The 16,885-nt window shown below is 49.5% G+C and overlaps 1 protein-coding gene across 1 annotated transcript in view; it reads left to right on the forward strand.

The window, feature by feature from the left end:
* LOC309857225 (kinase suppressor of Ras 2-like) overlaps positions 1-16,885 on the forward strand; it is a gene marked incomplete at its 3' end in the record, with an annotated part of 124,312 nt that overhangs the window by 24,764 nt on the left and 82,663 nt on the right. Inside the window, exon 4 of the mRNA XM_082750014.1 lies at positions 6,468-7,473. Coding sequence (XP_082606140.1) covers positions 7,294-7,473 — 180 coding nt within the window. The 5' untranslated portion in view covers positions 6,468-7,293. The remainder of the gene's footprint in view (positions 1-6,467; positions 7,474-16,885) is intronic.

Here is a 16,885-nt window from a genome sequence, read left to right on the forward strand (position 1 = left end):
TGTTGGAAAGACTTCACAAGGTTAAAGATAGGAGCATTCTGCCGGCACTCCTCAAAGGTTTTTTTTTTTTTTTTTAAAGCCATTTATGTTTTGGGGATCACTGAGTTAGAACAGAACAATAATAGTCCTCTCACAGCTATGGAAGATTCGGTTGTATCCTGGGGGCTGGCGTCCTGAGATTGATCCCCCAGCAAAGAATCAGGAGGAAAAAGGAAAAAAGAAAAAAGAAAAGCAAAAAAAGAAAGAAATGCCCTGGGAAGGCGGTGTGTCGAGCCCTTCAAGGAGAAGTCATGTCAGTTTTGTTATGTTCAGGGGCGTCGGCCACCCCCCCTACTTCCTAACGCGCTACTTTCCAATTTGGGTCCCTATTCACCAGGCAACTTAGAAAATATTGGGGACAGCTTATCGCTAATATAACGAGATGTGGAATGAGACTTTTCCTGTTGACCCAGAACTTCAGCTAAAGCTTCAAAGCTGAGGGCAATGCGTAACAATACTTCCTCCTGTCAAGAGGTGACCAGACCGGTCCCTTGACCGTCAGTAACCATCAGCTTCCAGCCTATATAAAACAAGGTCAGATTTTATCCAGAGAATGTTTCTCTGACAGGTCTTTGTAGGTGGTTTTCTTCTCCCCTCTGATCTCCAAGCCAGGAGAGGAGAGCTCAAAGCAGAATCACTCATGAGACTGGGAACACCAAGGGGGGGGGCGGTGACCGGCACCTCATTGCCACCTGAAGGTTGCCTGGGGCTGTCCATGACAATAGGGCAAGAAGCAAGGGCAGAGGGCAAAGGTGCACCCTATATCCCAGGGGCCCGAATATGTGTGTAGGTCTGAGTCATCCTGACTCACCCAAGAGGACTCAGCCAGGACCTCAGAAAAAGAATGTGGGGGTGCTTCCCAGGGTCTGAATGGAAACGAGGTGTGCAAGAGGTCACCCAGCAATGCACTGAGCGCTCACAAAGTCCCGACAGGGTTCTCCAAAGATCTCCCAGTGCAACCAGCCCTTGTCAGGCCAAGGCAAGCAGTGGGGGGCATCTGACACCCAAGAGAACTATACCCATTCTCAGCAAAGGGTCCCTTTTCCTCTTGCTCTCCTGCTCCTATGCTCCGGCAAGGTGAGTTGGGAAGGGACAGGAGAGGACACACCTGCGCTCATCTCCACTGCAGATTCCTGAGCCACCTGTGGATCAGAGCTGAGGGGGTGGGCAAGAGGTATTAAACCGCATATGAGAGTACAGTTTTGATCGGACTGGACTGCACTTTTAATATGGCCTGTTCTTACAGCTGAAACTCAGAGTTATGGGGTCTGATGTGATATTTCCAAGCTCAGATCCTTTCATAGCCCAGTAAGAAGAATTTATTTCCACTATTGTTAAAGGCACTGTGAGGGGGGTGCCTGGGTGGCTCAGAGGATTAAACCTCTGCCTTCGGCTCAGGTCATGATCCCAGGGTCCTGGGATCGAGCCCCGCATCGGGCTCTCTGCTCGACGGGGAGCCCGCTCCCCGCACCCCACCCCACCCCACCTGCCTCTCTGCCTACTTAAGATCTCTGTCTGTCAAATAAATAAATAAAATCTTAAAAAAAAAAGGGGGGGGGGGATAAAGGCGCTGTGAGACATGCAGCATCCAAAGTGCCGAGCACTTTCCAGAATGAAGTCCCAGCAACCATAGCACAACGTGCAGCCGTCCGCTCCTGTTCTCCGACCTTGATATCCGCAAGATTTCTGTTGCTCTGGGGTGCAAACCACTGTACGCTATCCCAGGGGCAACCAATGCACATGCCAACAGGGGCCAGGCAGGAGATACAATGAATGAAGGGGGTTAGGTGGGGGGGGGGTTAGGTGGGGTCCATGGTGAACTGGAGAGTCTGTGTCCCAGGGAGAGAGACAGCTATCTCTCAGATCTACCAGTTGTTGCCCAATGAGGCCACATCTTTCTGTTTTCCCAGATCCATTTTTGAAAGTGTCTCCTGATGTCAACATTATTGGTAAGAATATAGGGTTCTTTGTTGCAAAGGACACAGTGTACTACTCCAGGTGGATCAAGTACAAGTGGTTTAACGGGGGTACTCTGCACTGAATTGGGTCCCCTTCAAATTCACACGCTCGAGCCCTAACCCCCTCAATGGACCTTTACAATGTTTGGGAGGTCATTAGGGTTTTGTGAAGCCAAAGGGTGAGGCCCTAATTCAAAAGAGCGATGGCCTTATAAGAAGAGGAACCATGGGAGCTGTGTGGACTTGCTGTGTGGACACAGCAAGAAGACGCCCTCTGACCTCCAGGAAGAGGGCTCTTATCAGAACCTGAATGTGCCGGCACCACTATCTCCAGCCTCCAGAACTGGGAGACAAATAAATTTCTGTCATGGAAGCCACCCAACCATGGTATTTTGTTATGTTAGCCAAGGCAGCCTAAGACAGGTGGCGGAATCTCCAGGAATCTCCAGGAAGAGAGGGTTAGGCTCGGACTGTCCAGCTGGGAGTGATGCCCACACCGCTCCATCAGACGGCCCCTGTGAATGCCAGGCCATGCCCCTCAGCACAGATCCCATGCTTACACAGGGGCCGAACAGCCCGACACCGACGCACTGGCTGCCACGCTCACTATCAGATAGGCAGGCTCCTCTTTGTCGTTCACTTTCAAGTATAAAATCTCATGTGATGCATGGAATGGTAGAGTCCAGATCACATGAAACTTGGTTGCAAGGAAGGTTCTCGAAGAGTGCTTTGGTTTCTCTTACGGAGAGGTGGGACTCATAAGGTGGGCATTTTCAAACACAGGGAAGGTCTTCAAGGGGGCTGGATGGATATGAAGTGTAACAATTGTCCACTCTTGCAACTAATTGGAAAGACATGCTGGTGGTGATCAGATGGGGAAAGCGGGGGCAAACGGAATGCCTTTGTGTGCTGCTTACAGCCCTGCCTGTTGATGACTTCTGAACTATGGGCTACCTCCATTTTTAAAACTTCTGCTTCCCCCGAGAACAACTAGGAAAGCCAAGTCAATTCATCATCATCATCATCATCACCTACTTAAAGGCGTGCAGAGAGCTGCCAAAGCAACCAGAACTAGAGGGGCCAAGATTCTGGAACGTTGACGTGGGGGGACAAACTGCAGCCACTTTTTCCCTGGGGCATTTGCAAATTTGGGCCTTGAAATCTAGACTTTTCCCAGGCAAGGATGCTGCTGCTGGGGGCCAGAGAAACCGGCAGAATTCTGGTGGTGTCTTAGGGCTGGAGAGACAAAATTAGGGACTATCCTAGAGAGAAGGGAAAGGTAGAAAAGTGGTTTTCCTCTTAAGATATTTGGCAATTCTGCCACAGTGCAGGCCAAGAGGCTAGAAGCCAAACAGAAAGCCCCTGAAGAAAAGCAGTGTATCCAGCATTCTTCCCATGCTACGGCCACAAAGATTAGAGCACAGGACCAGGGGAAGGACCTCAGTGAAGACCTAAAGTTCTCATTTGGAATCTCTGAAAGGCAAAGCCTTAGCGGTGGGAACCAGAGTTACATAGGAGTCTTATAAAAACTGCAGCCCTGGGGCTCCTGGGTGGCTCAGTGGGTTAAAGCCTCTGCCTTCGGCTCAGGTCATGATCCCAGGGTCCTGGGATCGATCCTTGCATCGAGCCTGCTTCCTCCTCCCTCTCTCTCTGCCTGCTTGTGATCTCTATCTGTCAAATGAATAAATAAGAATCTTTAAAAAAAACAAAAAACAAAAAACAAAAAACTGCAGCCCTGCCTCCACCCAGCTCAGCCCCTGACTGCATTAAAGTGCTCAGTCCCCATGCCATCTGGTTGCAAAGAAACGGTGAGCCCTCTCCAGGACTCCTGGAGATCACCCAGAGACTTGGTATATATTTTTCATATACAGATGTTGTATGGCATGCAACAAAAATTACAAGGTCTGCCAAGAGACAGGAACAAATCCCTGAAAACAAATAGAAAACAGGCTATAGAAACAGAGTGTGCAGGTGATCAAAGCCCTGAAATAAAATCAGGGCTTTAAAATAACCATGATTGGGGCACCTAGGTGGCTCAGTGGGTTAAAGCCTCTGCCTTCGGCTCAGGTCATGATCCTGGGGGCCTGGAACTGAGCTCCACATCAGGCTCTCTGTGAAGCGGGGAGCCTGCTTCCCTTCCTCTCTCTCTGCCTACTTGTGTCTCTGTCTGTCAAATAAATTTAAATAAATAAGTAAATAAATAACCATGATTAATATGTTCAAGAGACGCAAAGCCAAAGAAGGAGAAAAGAGTTGAAAAGTGAATTTTACCAGAGAATTGGAATCCATGAACTTCCTAGTTCAAAAGACTAGGACATAGAGAACTCACTTGAGTTTCTCATCGACAGAGGGCTTTTGAAAATGCTGATTCTGGGGCGCCTGGGTGGCTCCGTGGGTTAAAGCCTCGGCTCAGGTCATGATCTCAGGATCCTGGGATTGAGCCCCACATCGGGCTCTCTGCTCAGCAGGGAGCCTGCTTCATCCTCTCTCTCTGCCTGCCTCTCTGCCTACTTGTGATCTCCGTCTGTCAAATAAATAAGTAAAATCTTAAAAAAAAAAAAAAAGAAAAGAAAAAGAAAAAAAAGAAAAGAAAATGCTGATTCAGCTCTATATGAGCTGTAAAACCTCATGGTCCACAGTCTTAAAAAAAAAAAAAAGCTTGCCATCACTGGCTGTCGTTCTCTTTACTTTTCAAGTGGCTTCCTTTAAGGGACACATATTTTACCATGTTTTCTGAGTCACTCTGCTCCATAAACCCAGTTGCCTGGCATGGAGCTCTGTTCACCGGGAGAAAGAGGAGCCTTTTGCTAATTATCCTGAACACATCCTTTGAGCAGTGGGTATTGGGATTGCCAGTAGTTAAGATGATCAGGAAGACGAAGGCTCTCTGGGATGACATTTGAGTCGACACTGAGTGACAAGGAACCAACCAGGAGAGAATTTGAGGGAAATGTGGTCTGGGCAGAGTGGATATAGAGAGCAAAGAACTCTGAGGCAAAAATATGTTTGGTGATTTGGTCAGGGGTGGGCAGACTTTTCTGGAAAGGGCCATAAAACGCATATTTTAGGCTTTACAAGTCATACAGTGCCTGTTGCAACTACGCACTTTTGCTATGACAACACAGCAGTAAACAGACATAGAAAAATGTCTGTGGACCACTGTGGCAGTGGTCCAATAAAACTTTGTGTATGGACACTGAAATTAAAATTTTTTTATAATTCCCACACATCACAAAATCTTTTGATTTTTCCCCCAACCATTTAAAAATATAAAAACCATTCTTAGCTCTGGAGCCACAGTTTGCTGGCCTAAGGTCCTTTAGGTAGGTGGGGATCAGATAGTGCAGGACACCTAGGGCATAACAGTCAGATTAAGGCAAAGCCCCTTTCCCCCTCCAAATGGAAAAGCCACCCCTCTGGGTAACTGCAGGCCGGGGTACCAATTCCGGGGTTGGGCAGCGTCCTACGGCTCATGGTTTGTTTTACTTTGCCCCAGTAACAAGAAAGGACAAAGGAACACACACACACACACACACCACACACACACGCACGCACCCTGGGAAGCAGCAGCCTAGAGCTCATGGAAGATTATCAGATTTGTTCTATTTTTCTCCAGTAACAAGAAAGGACAAGAGACAGAGAGACAGACGCACACACGCAGGGCTCACGAAAGATGATCAGGTTTGTTTCGTTTTACACACACACACACACACACACACACACATCCCCGAGCCAGAAAGCCAGAGAGGACGTGCCCAGGTTCACGCTGACGTTTCCCCAGCACGCACTAAGGGTTTGAAAGTTGGGTGCAGGGGCGCCTGGGTGGCTCAGTGATTTGGGCTGCTGCCTTCGGCTGGGGTCATGATCTCAGGGTCCTGGGATCGAGCCCCGCATCGGGCTCCCTGCTCCGCAGGAAGCCTGCTTCCCTCTCTCTCTCTCTGCCTGCCTCTCTGCCTACTTGTGATCTCTGTCTGTCAAATAAATAAATAAAATCTTAAAAAAAAAAAGAAAGTTGGGTGCACACCTGCTCCCAGCCGGAGCGCACCTGCTGAGCAGCACTCCGGCCTCGTCTCGCGAGAGCGTGCCGTAGTAGTGGCCCTCCCACCCCCCTCCCCCCACCGCCGCCCCCGCGCCCAGCCCCCGCGCCGGGGCACACTCCCCGCCGGCTCCCCCGCCGCGCGCGCCTCCCCCGCGCTCCCGCCCGCCGGCTCGCACGCACGCCCGGTAGTAATTGCACTCCGCCACACGAGCTCCGCATCCCCGCGAATCCCGCCCCCCCTCCGCTCCCCTTCCCCCCTCCTCCCCTCTCCCCTCCCCTCCCCTCGCCCCGGCCCGCGCCGGCCGCCGGCCCCTCGGCGGGCAGGTGCGCGAGCCTGCGCGCGCTGCGGCCGCCTCCTCCGGCGGGTCCCTGGCGCGCCGGGCCGGGGCGGCTGCGCGCACGGCGCCGCTCCACCAACCCGCTCCCCGCAGGTCCCTCGCTCGCTCTCCATCCCTCGCCGGCGCTCGCTCCCCCCCGCCCTTTGATTGACAGGCAAGATGTCGGTGTGGAGCGAGGCAGGAGCGAATGCAGCAGCCGTCACCCCCGGAGCCCGGCGGCGGCAGCAGCAGCAACAGCAGCAGCAGCAGCAGCAGCAGCAGCAGCAGCAGCAGCAGCAGCAGCAGCAGCGCGAGGAGGAGACAGCAGCCAGCCGCAGTCGCCGCCGCAGCCGCGGGAGCAATGCAGACAGCATCTTGAGGACGCGCTAAAGCACTCCAAACGGTGGACAATGCCCTGTCACTGCAATTGGGAGGGGGGCAAAGCAGATTTTTTTTGACATAAAAGCCAGCCAGCCAAAAATATATACATTTGTCCTTCACGGAGCCGGTGTGTAGAGTGAGCGCTGTTTTCCTTCGCCTCCTCCTCTCCTCTCCTCTCCCTCCTCCTCCTCCTCCTCTTTTTCCTCCTCCTCCTCCCCCTCCTCCTCCTCCTCCCTAAGTGTACAGACAGCATCACATCACCTGGTTTGCTTCGGAGAAACAGCATCTCTCCTTTTCAGGGACCAGAGACTCAAAAAGAGGAGACATTCGAATGGAGTCTGCTTGATACCCCAAAATAAAATAATAAATTTTGGCTCTTGTCCCCTCCTCCCACCCCACCCCCTCAACCCTGTGTGAGATGTTGGGTTTCTTCTTCATGAGACATTGTTGAGAAGTCGCAGTGGTTGGAGAGCGTAGGGGGTAGACTACCTCTACGCCCCCCCGCCCCTTTTTTCTCTCTGGGAGGAGGAGGAGGGGAAGGGGGCTTGCCGAGCAAGCGATGGATGAGGAAAACATGACGAAAAGCGAGGAGCAGCAGCCTCTGAGTTTGCAAAAAGCCTTACAGCAGTGCGAGTTGGTCCAAAACATGATAGACCTGAGCATCTCCAACCTGGAAGGGCTTAGGACCAAATGTGCCACCTCCAACGACCTCACACAAAAAGAGATCCGGACCCTGGAGGTAGGTGTTGCCTGTGGAAAAAAAAAAAAAAAAAAAGCAATCTTTCCTTCCCTCTCCTTGCTCCCCACAACCCCCCTTTCCTTTGATTCTGTTTGTTGGGGGGCGGGAGGGTGTGGGAAGGTATCGAGGTGGGCAGGATTTGGTTTTCTGTGATTTATCTTCTTTGCAAAGCCTGCCCTGGGTGTCCCTTTACTGTACCGCTGTCGTCTACGCTTGGCTGGGTGGTGGTAGTAGTAGTAGTAATTGTGATTCCTTATGTATTATTATTCTTGCGGCTGTTATTATCATTCGCTTCCCCTCCGAGGAGGGAGTTCTCTCTTTTTTCCGCTTGTGGGTTTGTTTATATGCCACGGGGGCTTGTGTGCTGGGTAAGGCATTAAGGCGCTGCAGAGAACCCACGTGACCTTGCGCATTCTGCAGGTGGTCAAAGGTGGTTTTTGCTCGCAGAATGGGGCTGCCTATAAATACAGACCTCTTCAGCGCTCAGCCTCCTTCCCTGGCTCGCTTTTGCCCCTTGGATTTTGTTTTTGTTCTTTTGTTTTTGTTTTTGTTTTTGTTCAGTGGTATCCATGTCAAGGGGTAAAGAGGAAAAAAAAATCCCCATTGAGTTTCCAATCAAACCGTTTGATGCAGGGAGCTGTTGCAGGCCTGAAACGTGTAAAAAGATAAGAGAAAATGTGCCTGCATCGGCACACGCAAGCGGTATGGGAAAGTACTCTTGAATCCGTGGTGGGACCGCGGGGAAAGGGGTTGGAGGAGGAGTCATCTCTGGCGAGTTGTAACATTGTCTCCAACAGAACTTGAGGGCGAGTTTGAAGCAGTTTTGGGGGATGGGGTTGGATGCAAAGTTACTCAGAAAGAAGATGGCAGAAATTATTTCTTCCCAAGGCAGCTTGGTCAAAGGAGGAAGGTTTCAGGAGCTTTAGAAAATGTCTGGTGTGCACGTAACCACTGGGCATCCACGTCGTTGGAAACATCTGAAGGGTTCCTCTACTTCTCCCTCAAAACAGCTGTATGCATGGCTTAATTAAATTTGGGAACTCCCATTAGCTGGCCTTTGCTGAGGGTAGTGGCTGTGCAGGCTGGGAGCATAGGAAAGGGGTTCTCCCTCTGGAGAAGTGGGCATGTGTGGTGCTGGAGGTTCCCTCTGTTTCTACTCCAGGAGTTTCCAAGGCCCGAACTTTTCCGTCCCTGCTGAATCTTTGAGCCCTGTGCCCCCGTTCCTGCTTGGATAAGTTCCACTCTCTGATTCACTTTAAAGTTGTCCCCCCCCCCCCCGCCCCATGATTTTAACTTTGGCTGTTTGGAAGGTCATCAATTTGAAAGGAGAGAGAGAGAGAGTGTGTGTGTGTGATATGCTGTTTGGTCCCCTAGAATACATGTCTGTGTGCACCTGTCATGTGGGAAAATGATCCTCAGAAATGAAATAAAATACGTGTCAAGAGGGATCAGAGGAGTGGGGACTCTGTTGGGAGACCAGGTAGTTGCTTTCTCGGAGTTTTGGGAGAATAGTCTAGGCTAGGACTTTGTGGCTGCAAGAAAAAGTGTGGGATGCCCTGGCCCACCTTTCTGTCTCTGTGTGAGCAGTGAACTCACAGAACGGCAGGCAGTAAATAAATAAGTAACCCAAAAGGGCCACCTCAGTCCTCTTTGGTCCTTTGAGTCAGGAGTCCCAAGTGCTCATTTATGTATCCCTGTGTAAGTTCCCCTGGTTTAGTTTTCAACTCTTCTCAACATGGCCCATCCTCTGATAGCTTCTGGAATGATGACGATGGTCCCAGTGGACCCTGGCCTCTGTGGCTTCTTTCCTGCACCGTGGTTTTCTTTGAAAACCGGGGGTGGAGTTGCAAGAGGTTGCAATTACTTGGAGCGCATCTGGTTGTCAGTTTCCTGGTCCCAGGACACCAAAGAGCATGCCCACCACTGCTTTACACATATTGTGCAGGGAAGGGTCTCCAGCAGTCTTGCCAGCTCTATGCTTCTCCCGGGTCCCTGGGGCGAGGGGGGGGGGCACGGAGGAAGCGCTGGTGACTCCTGGTACAGCCAAATCTTGCCAAACCTCGCCTAGGTTTTGGACCAAGGTTCTTTATCAACCAAATATTTCTGTATATCAAAACCGCCCAAGGGAACTTATTAAAAATGTGCCTTCTCAGCCTCTAACCCCAGAGGTTCTAATTCAGGTGGGACTGGGGGTCGGGGGCCGGGGGAGAGGGAAGGCCCAGGAATCTGCATTTAAGAAACAGTCCAAGTGTTTCGATGCATGTTTTCACATTGACACTCTGAGGAATACCCACCGATTAGGACATATTTCTGCAGTTTGATGGTGAGAACTCCCTGCTCACAAACACTGAAGTAAGCAGTACATGGAATGTCCTGGAAAACTATGATAATAAGCAAAATTTGGTAGCATGCCTATGACCCCATGACAACAAAAATATACAGCGTGGACTGAGCCTTCCAGAAGGGTCCTGCATGATTAGGGAGACAAGGCTCACAGTATAGGTGTGAGAAATAATGATCAAGTCCAAACAGCAAATGATACGGGAGGGCAGCATGTGGGTCTGTGAAGAATATTTTCAAACTGCATGAAATGGAAATTGCAACCACATGTTCAAGGGAACAGTGGCTTCTTTTCCTTGTGTGGCATCAAGTCTGGAGGGATGTGGCTGCTTGAGTTGGCTCAAGTAAGATAGTAACGTCGGGGCTGTCGTCTCTTTGAGCTGTCAGTGGCCTTTTTCTAATGGTTGCAAGCTTCAGCCATCACACCCAGGTTCAAGGTAGGGATGGGGGGCGCCAGGTGAGGAGTGTGCAGATATAAAGGGTTCATGTCTTTTTTTTTTTCTTTTTTGCTTCCCCAGAATACCTCTTGCTACCTAACCCACAGATGATGTTTTATTTTTTTTTTTTTAAGATTTTAGTTATTTATTTGACAGAGAGAGAGAGAGATCACAAGTAGGCAGAGAGGAGGGGGAAGCAGGCTCCCCGCTGAGCAGAGAGCCCAATGCGGGGCTCGATCCCAGGACTGTGAGATCATGACCTGAGCTGAAGGCAGAGGCTTAACCCACTGAGCCACCCAGTGATGTTTAAGAATGTCTTATTGGCCGAAACTTGGTCGGATAGGTAGTCCCAGCTGCAATGCTGGGAGGTGGGGAAGCGGGAACAGCATCGTGAGTGGTTTAGATGGGTCGTGGTCCATTGCCTTGGTTGACCTGTTGTCACTCCATACACAGTCAAGGTTCTGTCAAGAAGGGACGTTGGGTGGACAGCCAACAGGACTGGCCATGGCATGTTATCAGGAGGTATTCTGGCAGAGAAGAAAGGCCATGAGCTTTGGAGTGAGACCAATACAGTTTTAAATTGTAGCTTTTCTGCTTTACTTTATCTTGGGCTAGTAATTTAAATTTTCTGACCCATGGTTTAATTTTTGGCACAATGGCAAAAAAAGATAACATTACCCACTTCAGTGGTTATGAGGACTGAAAGACAGGACATTTTCAAGGGTCTAGTGCTATCTCTAGCACAGCCCGCAGGGGTTGAATAAATCATAGTTATGATGATGATATGATTAGCATTATGTGGTGTGGGCTAGATGACATGGAAGGGAACAGCTCAGATCAGAGGGAGAGAAGGAAGAGTTTGAGCAGCATTTTCAAAGTATGTTCTGTGCAACCTTAGTTCTATGGTCTGGTAGTATTTTCCATTCTTCTAGCACATACTAGTGATCTAGGCACTGTGCTAGATGCTGGTGGTCAACCAGTACTCTGAAGACAAGATGAATTCCTTGGGTGCTAACACCCGAGAAAGGTTGTGTTAAACAAAGGGAAACAGACTTCTCAGAGTCTTCTCAGAGTCTTACTATACTAACTATGGGCATGGTGACTCCAAGAGAGGGTTGGGTCCTTTTTCCAAGGATATCCCTTGGGTCTGATGTTCCATAGAATACACCCAGGGAAACATTTGGCAGAGCAGTTAGGGTAGCTTTCTTGGTTGGGGAGCTGGGGACCCTGAACGGAGAGAAGGATGGGGAAAGGCTTAGATCACAGTAGGTTGGGAGAGCCTGCAGCAAGACAACAAGCTGAAGGCGTTTCGTGCCAGTTGATGCCTTCGTGGGGCTTCAGGGAGACCAGTGGGTCCAGAATGGAGAGTCCCTGATAGAGTGTCCAAGGAAATGAATTTAGATCACAAGCTCTTGAGATCTGACTAAGGACAAGGGAGTCAGACTGACAAAGCTTCCCTCCTTTGAGGATGGAGGTAGAAATCTTCAAAGGTTTCGGAGTAAATACGATAAAAATTTGTTTAAAGGTTAGTCCGATGGCAGCCTGCAAGCAGGGCCTGACAGCCTTTTTTGTCAAGGGACAGAGAGTAAATAGTTTAGGCTTTGTGGGTGACGCACACCCACGGCCCATCACAGCCACTCAGCCTTGCTCTTGTCCCGCGTAGTAGCCATGGATGAGCTATATCCACAAATGAACGTTGCCCCGTGCGGTATCATTTATGGACCCTGAAATCCCAACTTGAAATAATTTTCCCATGTCCTAGAAACATTATTTTCTACTTTTTTTTTTTTTTTTTTACATTTAAAAATGTAAAAACTATTCTGAGATTTGGGGACTTACGAGAACAGGTGGTGGGTCAGATTTGGCCCATGGACGATAGGTAGCTTGCTGATCTCTGATCTGTAGGGTGGACGGCCTAGTTCTGCTGATCTTTCCTGGATCACTCATGTGGTTGCCATCACTGGGCGGCTCAGCTGTGCTGGACGGTCCAAGACGGCCTTGCTCACACGGCCAGTGGTTGGTCGGGGTGCCTTGGTTTCCCTCCCCATGGTCTTTCCAGCAGGACAGGCAGATTCCTTCCCTGGTGGAAGCAACAGTGTTCCAAGACAATACACCCTGTCGCGCAGCCCCTCTCAGGGCTCTGCTTCCATGACCTTGGCCGGTGTCCCATTTGCCAAAGCAGGTTAAGTGGGTAAGCCCAGAGTCAGTGTAGAAATTACTATCTAAGGGCATATATTCTAGGAGGTGTGGTTCAGAGGGGCCAGTGAACAATCTAATGTAACAAGGTAGCGTTGCTATGGGAAAACCTCCCCCCCAAACCCAAAATAAAACCAAAATAGCATGGGAAAGAGGGAGGGTCATGGCATCATCTGCAAAGGGCCCCCCTCAAGGAGGTTTTACTGACTTGAGGAAGCAAGCCGAGACCTATCTGGGAAATGCACCAGGAAGAGGGAACAGTGGATGCAAATTTCTTGGGTGGGAACGTGCTTGGAATTTTAATAGAACAGCAAGGAGACCACTGTGGTTGGAGTGGAGTGGGTGGGCAGGGAAGGGGTGAGGGCACCGTGGGAGACAGAAGCAGGGCCCTGATCATAAAAGACTTTGATAAGATACTTGGATTTTGTTCTAAGCACGAACAGGGAGGTGACTGATCTATCTATCTATCTATCTATCTATATTTTAAAAGATTTTATTTATTTATTTGACAGAGAGAAAGAGAGCACAATTAGGCGGAGATGCAGGCAGAGAGAGAGGGGGAAGCAGGCTCCCCGCTGAGCAGAGAGCCCCACGAGGGGCTCGATCCCAGGACCCTGGGATCATGACCTGAGCCGAAGGCAGAGGCTTAACCCGCTGAGCCACCCAGGTGCCCCTGAGTTATGTTTTTAAAAGATCTTTCAGACTGCTGCAGGGAAAATAGACTGTGGGGTGTAAGAATGGGAGCAGGGAGACAATTTGGGAGGTTAGTGTGGAAACCAAAGCCAGGAGTGACTGTGCTTTGGACGGTTATGCTGGTTGGGGGAATGGGGCAGGTGGCTGGATCTAGAAGGTCAGGTGGACGGAGGTGCCTGTGAATCAGATATGGGGAAAATAAAGGTTGGAGGATTATGCCTCTGCGTTTGGCTTAAGAACAGAGTGACTGGTGGTACCTCGATTTGAAATATGGGGAGTAGAGGTGGAGTAGGTTGGGCTCGACAGTCAAGTCCTATCTGGACATGTTCCATGTGTCAGGTAGACAACTAGGTATTTGAACCTATAGCTCTGAGGAAGGCTGGAGCTACACAATGCACTTAATATGTCAGGAACTTCTCATAGTATTAAATATTTTTTAGTGGCTGTGGGATAATACATGGATGTAGCACGATTTAACAAATTCTACTGTCAGATGTGTATGTTATAACTTCCCATTATTATAAATAATACTGTAGTAGACATCCTTGCAGTTTGTATCAGTCCTTCAGTTCCAGGGGAATTGCTGAATTCAAAGATATGCAAAGTCTCAGGACTTACGATAGGTTTTGCCAAATTATTGTTCACCAGGCATGTGAAAAGGGCCTGTTTTCCCCTATCCTCAGTATGAGTTTATGCTTTTTTGAAAAAGATTTATCTGGGGCACCTGGGTGGCTCAGAGGGTTAAGCCTCTGCCTTCAGCTCGGGTCATGATGTCAGGGTCCTCGGATCGAGCCCCACGTGGGGCTCTCTGCTCAGCAGGGAGCCTGCTTTCCCCCTCTCTCTCTGCCTACTTGTGATCTCTCTCTCTGTCAAATAAATTAAATCTTAAAAATTTATCCACTTATTTTTATTTACTAAAAAATTTTTAATCCACTTATTTGAGAGAGAGAGGGGCGAGGGAGAGAGAGAGAGCAGAGGGGCAGAGGGAGAGGGAGAGAGAATCTCCAGCAGACTCCCCACTGAGTGTGGAGCCTGATGCGTGGCTCAGTCCCACAACGCATGAGATCAGGACCTGAGCTGAAATCGGATGCTTAACTGACTGAGACACCTGGGTGCCCCTGGCTTTATGTTTTATTTTATTCTTTGGTTGCCTTTTTTTTTTTTTTAAGATTTTATTTATTTACTTGACAAACAGAGATCACAAGTAGGCAGAGAGGCAGGCAGAGAGAGAGGGGGAAGGAGACTCCCCGCTGAGCAGAGAGTCCCATGTGGGGCTCCATCCCAGGACCCCTGGGATCATGACCTGAGCCGAAGAGAGAGGCTCCAAACCACTGAGCCACCCAGGCACCCCTGCCTATGTTTTGATGACTAAGAGCTCAGGGTTAAAGAGGCAGTTGCCTCGGGTTAGAATCTCATCTTTCTGTTTCTAGTTGGGAAGGATCTGGGGACTTGTGGACACAAGAGGAGGACTTGGTTTTCCACACCAAGTGGCCAGCCTGTGAAGACCTAGCCTCGCCCTTCTGCCTTGTTCTCATAAAGATATGGCTGGGGGGTGGTCTCACAACTCTGAGTCAGTGGTGAAAGTTGTTTCTGAAGGGTTCACTCTCCCTTTTGGGTTTTTGGAGTGGATTCTGTTCTGGAGCAGAAACTTCTTCTTCTAATGGACAGAAGACTGGGGAGTCTTTCTCCTCCCCCAGACCATCAGCCATTTTCTGGGCTCCCACCCACTGGGCTCCTACTGTTGGGACCTAGCTGTTCGTCCTCGCCCCCAGAGTGCCGCTCTGGAGCTGGGGAATGGGGAGGGGTTCGGGAGCTGAGGAAGACAAGGGACACGTGGCAGCTGGGACGGAGGATGGAGAAGCTGAGGAATGGGGAGGAGACAGTCAAAGCAGAGAATCACTGTCAGCCGGACTTCTAGGACCCTTGCAACATCCCTCCAGTGGGCAGTGACTGCAACTGTGGTTCTTCCTGCTTTTCAAGTGAATTTACTGAGGTTTAAAGTCACTGATTTGTCCCAATCTGGATGCTAAGACAGCTGCAGATCCAGAAAAAGGTTTCCTGCTCTACTTTGGGTGCCCCAAAGGGGGCATGGCCTGGAAGGGAAGAAAGGAAAACGAGAGCAGGTAGAAGGCGAAGGGGACGTGCAGGTGATCACGGTGAGCTGGTCGGAGGTCATGGCTCTTGGTTTAGCGAGAACCATCATGGTGGCGCATACTCTGTCACTCAGATACTTTCATTTCACGGTAGGCTTTTTTCTTTTTTTTAAAGATTTTTATTTATTTATTTGACAGACAGAGATCACAAGTAGGCAGGGAGGCAGGCAGAGAGAGAGGGGGAAGCAGGCTCCCCGCTGAGCAGAGAGCCCGATGCCGGGCTTGATCCCAGGACCCTGAGATCATGACCCGAGGCGAAGGCAGAGGCTTTAACCCACTGAGCCACGCAGGCGCCCTCGTGGGTAGGGGGACCCTTAAGATGAAAGCTATTGGGGAGAAATGCAGAACCAATGGAGACCAAGCAGGGCATCCACAGACACAAGAAAGGATGACAAAAAGAGGGAAACCGACTCAAGGATGTCTAACCAGTTGCCACCTTGGCTACTGAGCAGTTGAAACCTGGTGACTTCTGACTGAAATGTGCTGTTGGTATCAAATCCACACCAGGTTCTGAACTCTTAGTATGAAGAAGAGAATAGAAAATATCTCATTAATCATGTTTTATATTGACAGCATGTGGCCATGATGTTATTTCAGACAGATTGGGTTAATGAAATCTGTTCAAATTAATTTTACCTGTATCTTATTACTCTTTCTTTCCTGAGGCTACTAGAAAATTTTAAATTACGGAGGTGGCTCGCTGTGTATTTCATCTGGACAGTTGCTGCTTTTGGCCATTGAGGTGATTTCTCTGTTTTGTTGGAATAGAAATTCTGTTCTTGGTAAAGACTGAGAATATGGGACACCTGGGTGACTCAGTAGGTTAAGCCTCTGCCTTCAGCTCGGGTCATAATCTCAGGATCCTGGGGTCAAGCCCCTCGTGGGGCTCTCTGCTCAGCAGGGAGCCTGCTTCCTCCTCTCTTTCTCTCTCTACCTGCCTCTCTGCCTACTTGTGATCTCTCTCTCTCTTTCAGATAAATTAATAAAATCTTAAAAAAAAAAAAAAGACTGAAAATATGCCACCCCCGCCCTGGGGGTTACTAGGCAGTCGTTGATTAAAGCAGTGGTTGTGTTCCAAAGACGCATGCCCTCAGTTTCCTGGGACCAGTGGAAAATTGAGATGAAGACTCAGAAATAATAATGTAATTGAGTCTCTAGAAATTTTCGTGGTTGCTTAAAGCAGTATAACCTAGTGATTAGGTGAGCTTGGGATCTGCCAATAAGATTGCTTGGATTCCAGTCTGAGTTCAAGTTACTAGCTAAGTAACCTTGGGCAAATGAGCTCTCCTTTCTCAGCTTCAGTTTCCTTGCTTATAAAATTAGGATCATGTTACATAGGATTGTTATGCTGATTACATGGAATTGTGGATTAAGGAGCTGAGCAGGGCACTTGGCACACGGCAGATGCTTCCAGCATTCCCTTCAGTAGGTTGGCATGGGGAGGTTAGGACATCTCAGCCTTTGGGTGGTGGTGCCATGGTTGGGTGTATCATTCATTCATTCAATGACTCTTATTGAGCTCCTGGTGCATGAGAGCAAGGTGTGAGAAGAAGAATCCCATAGAAGCTTTCGATGGGATAATGGCACACCTGT

Source organism: Mustela nivalis, assembly GCF_964662115.1.
Source record: "Mustela nivalis genome assembly, contig: HAP1_SCAFFOLD_504, whole genome shotgun sequence".
Classification (NCBI taxonomy): Eukaryota; Metazoa; Chordata; class Mammalia; order Carnivora; family Mustelidae; genus Mustela; species Mustela nivalis.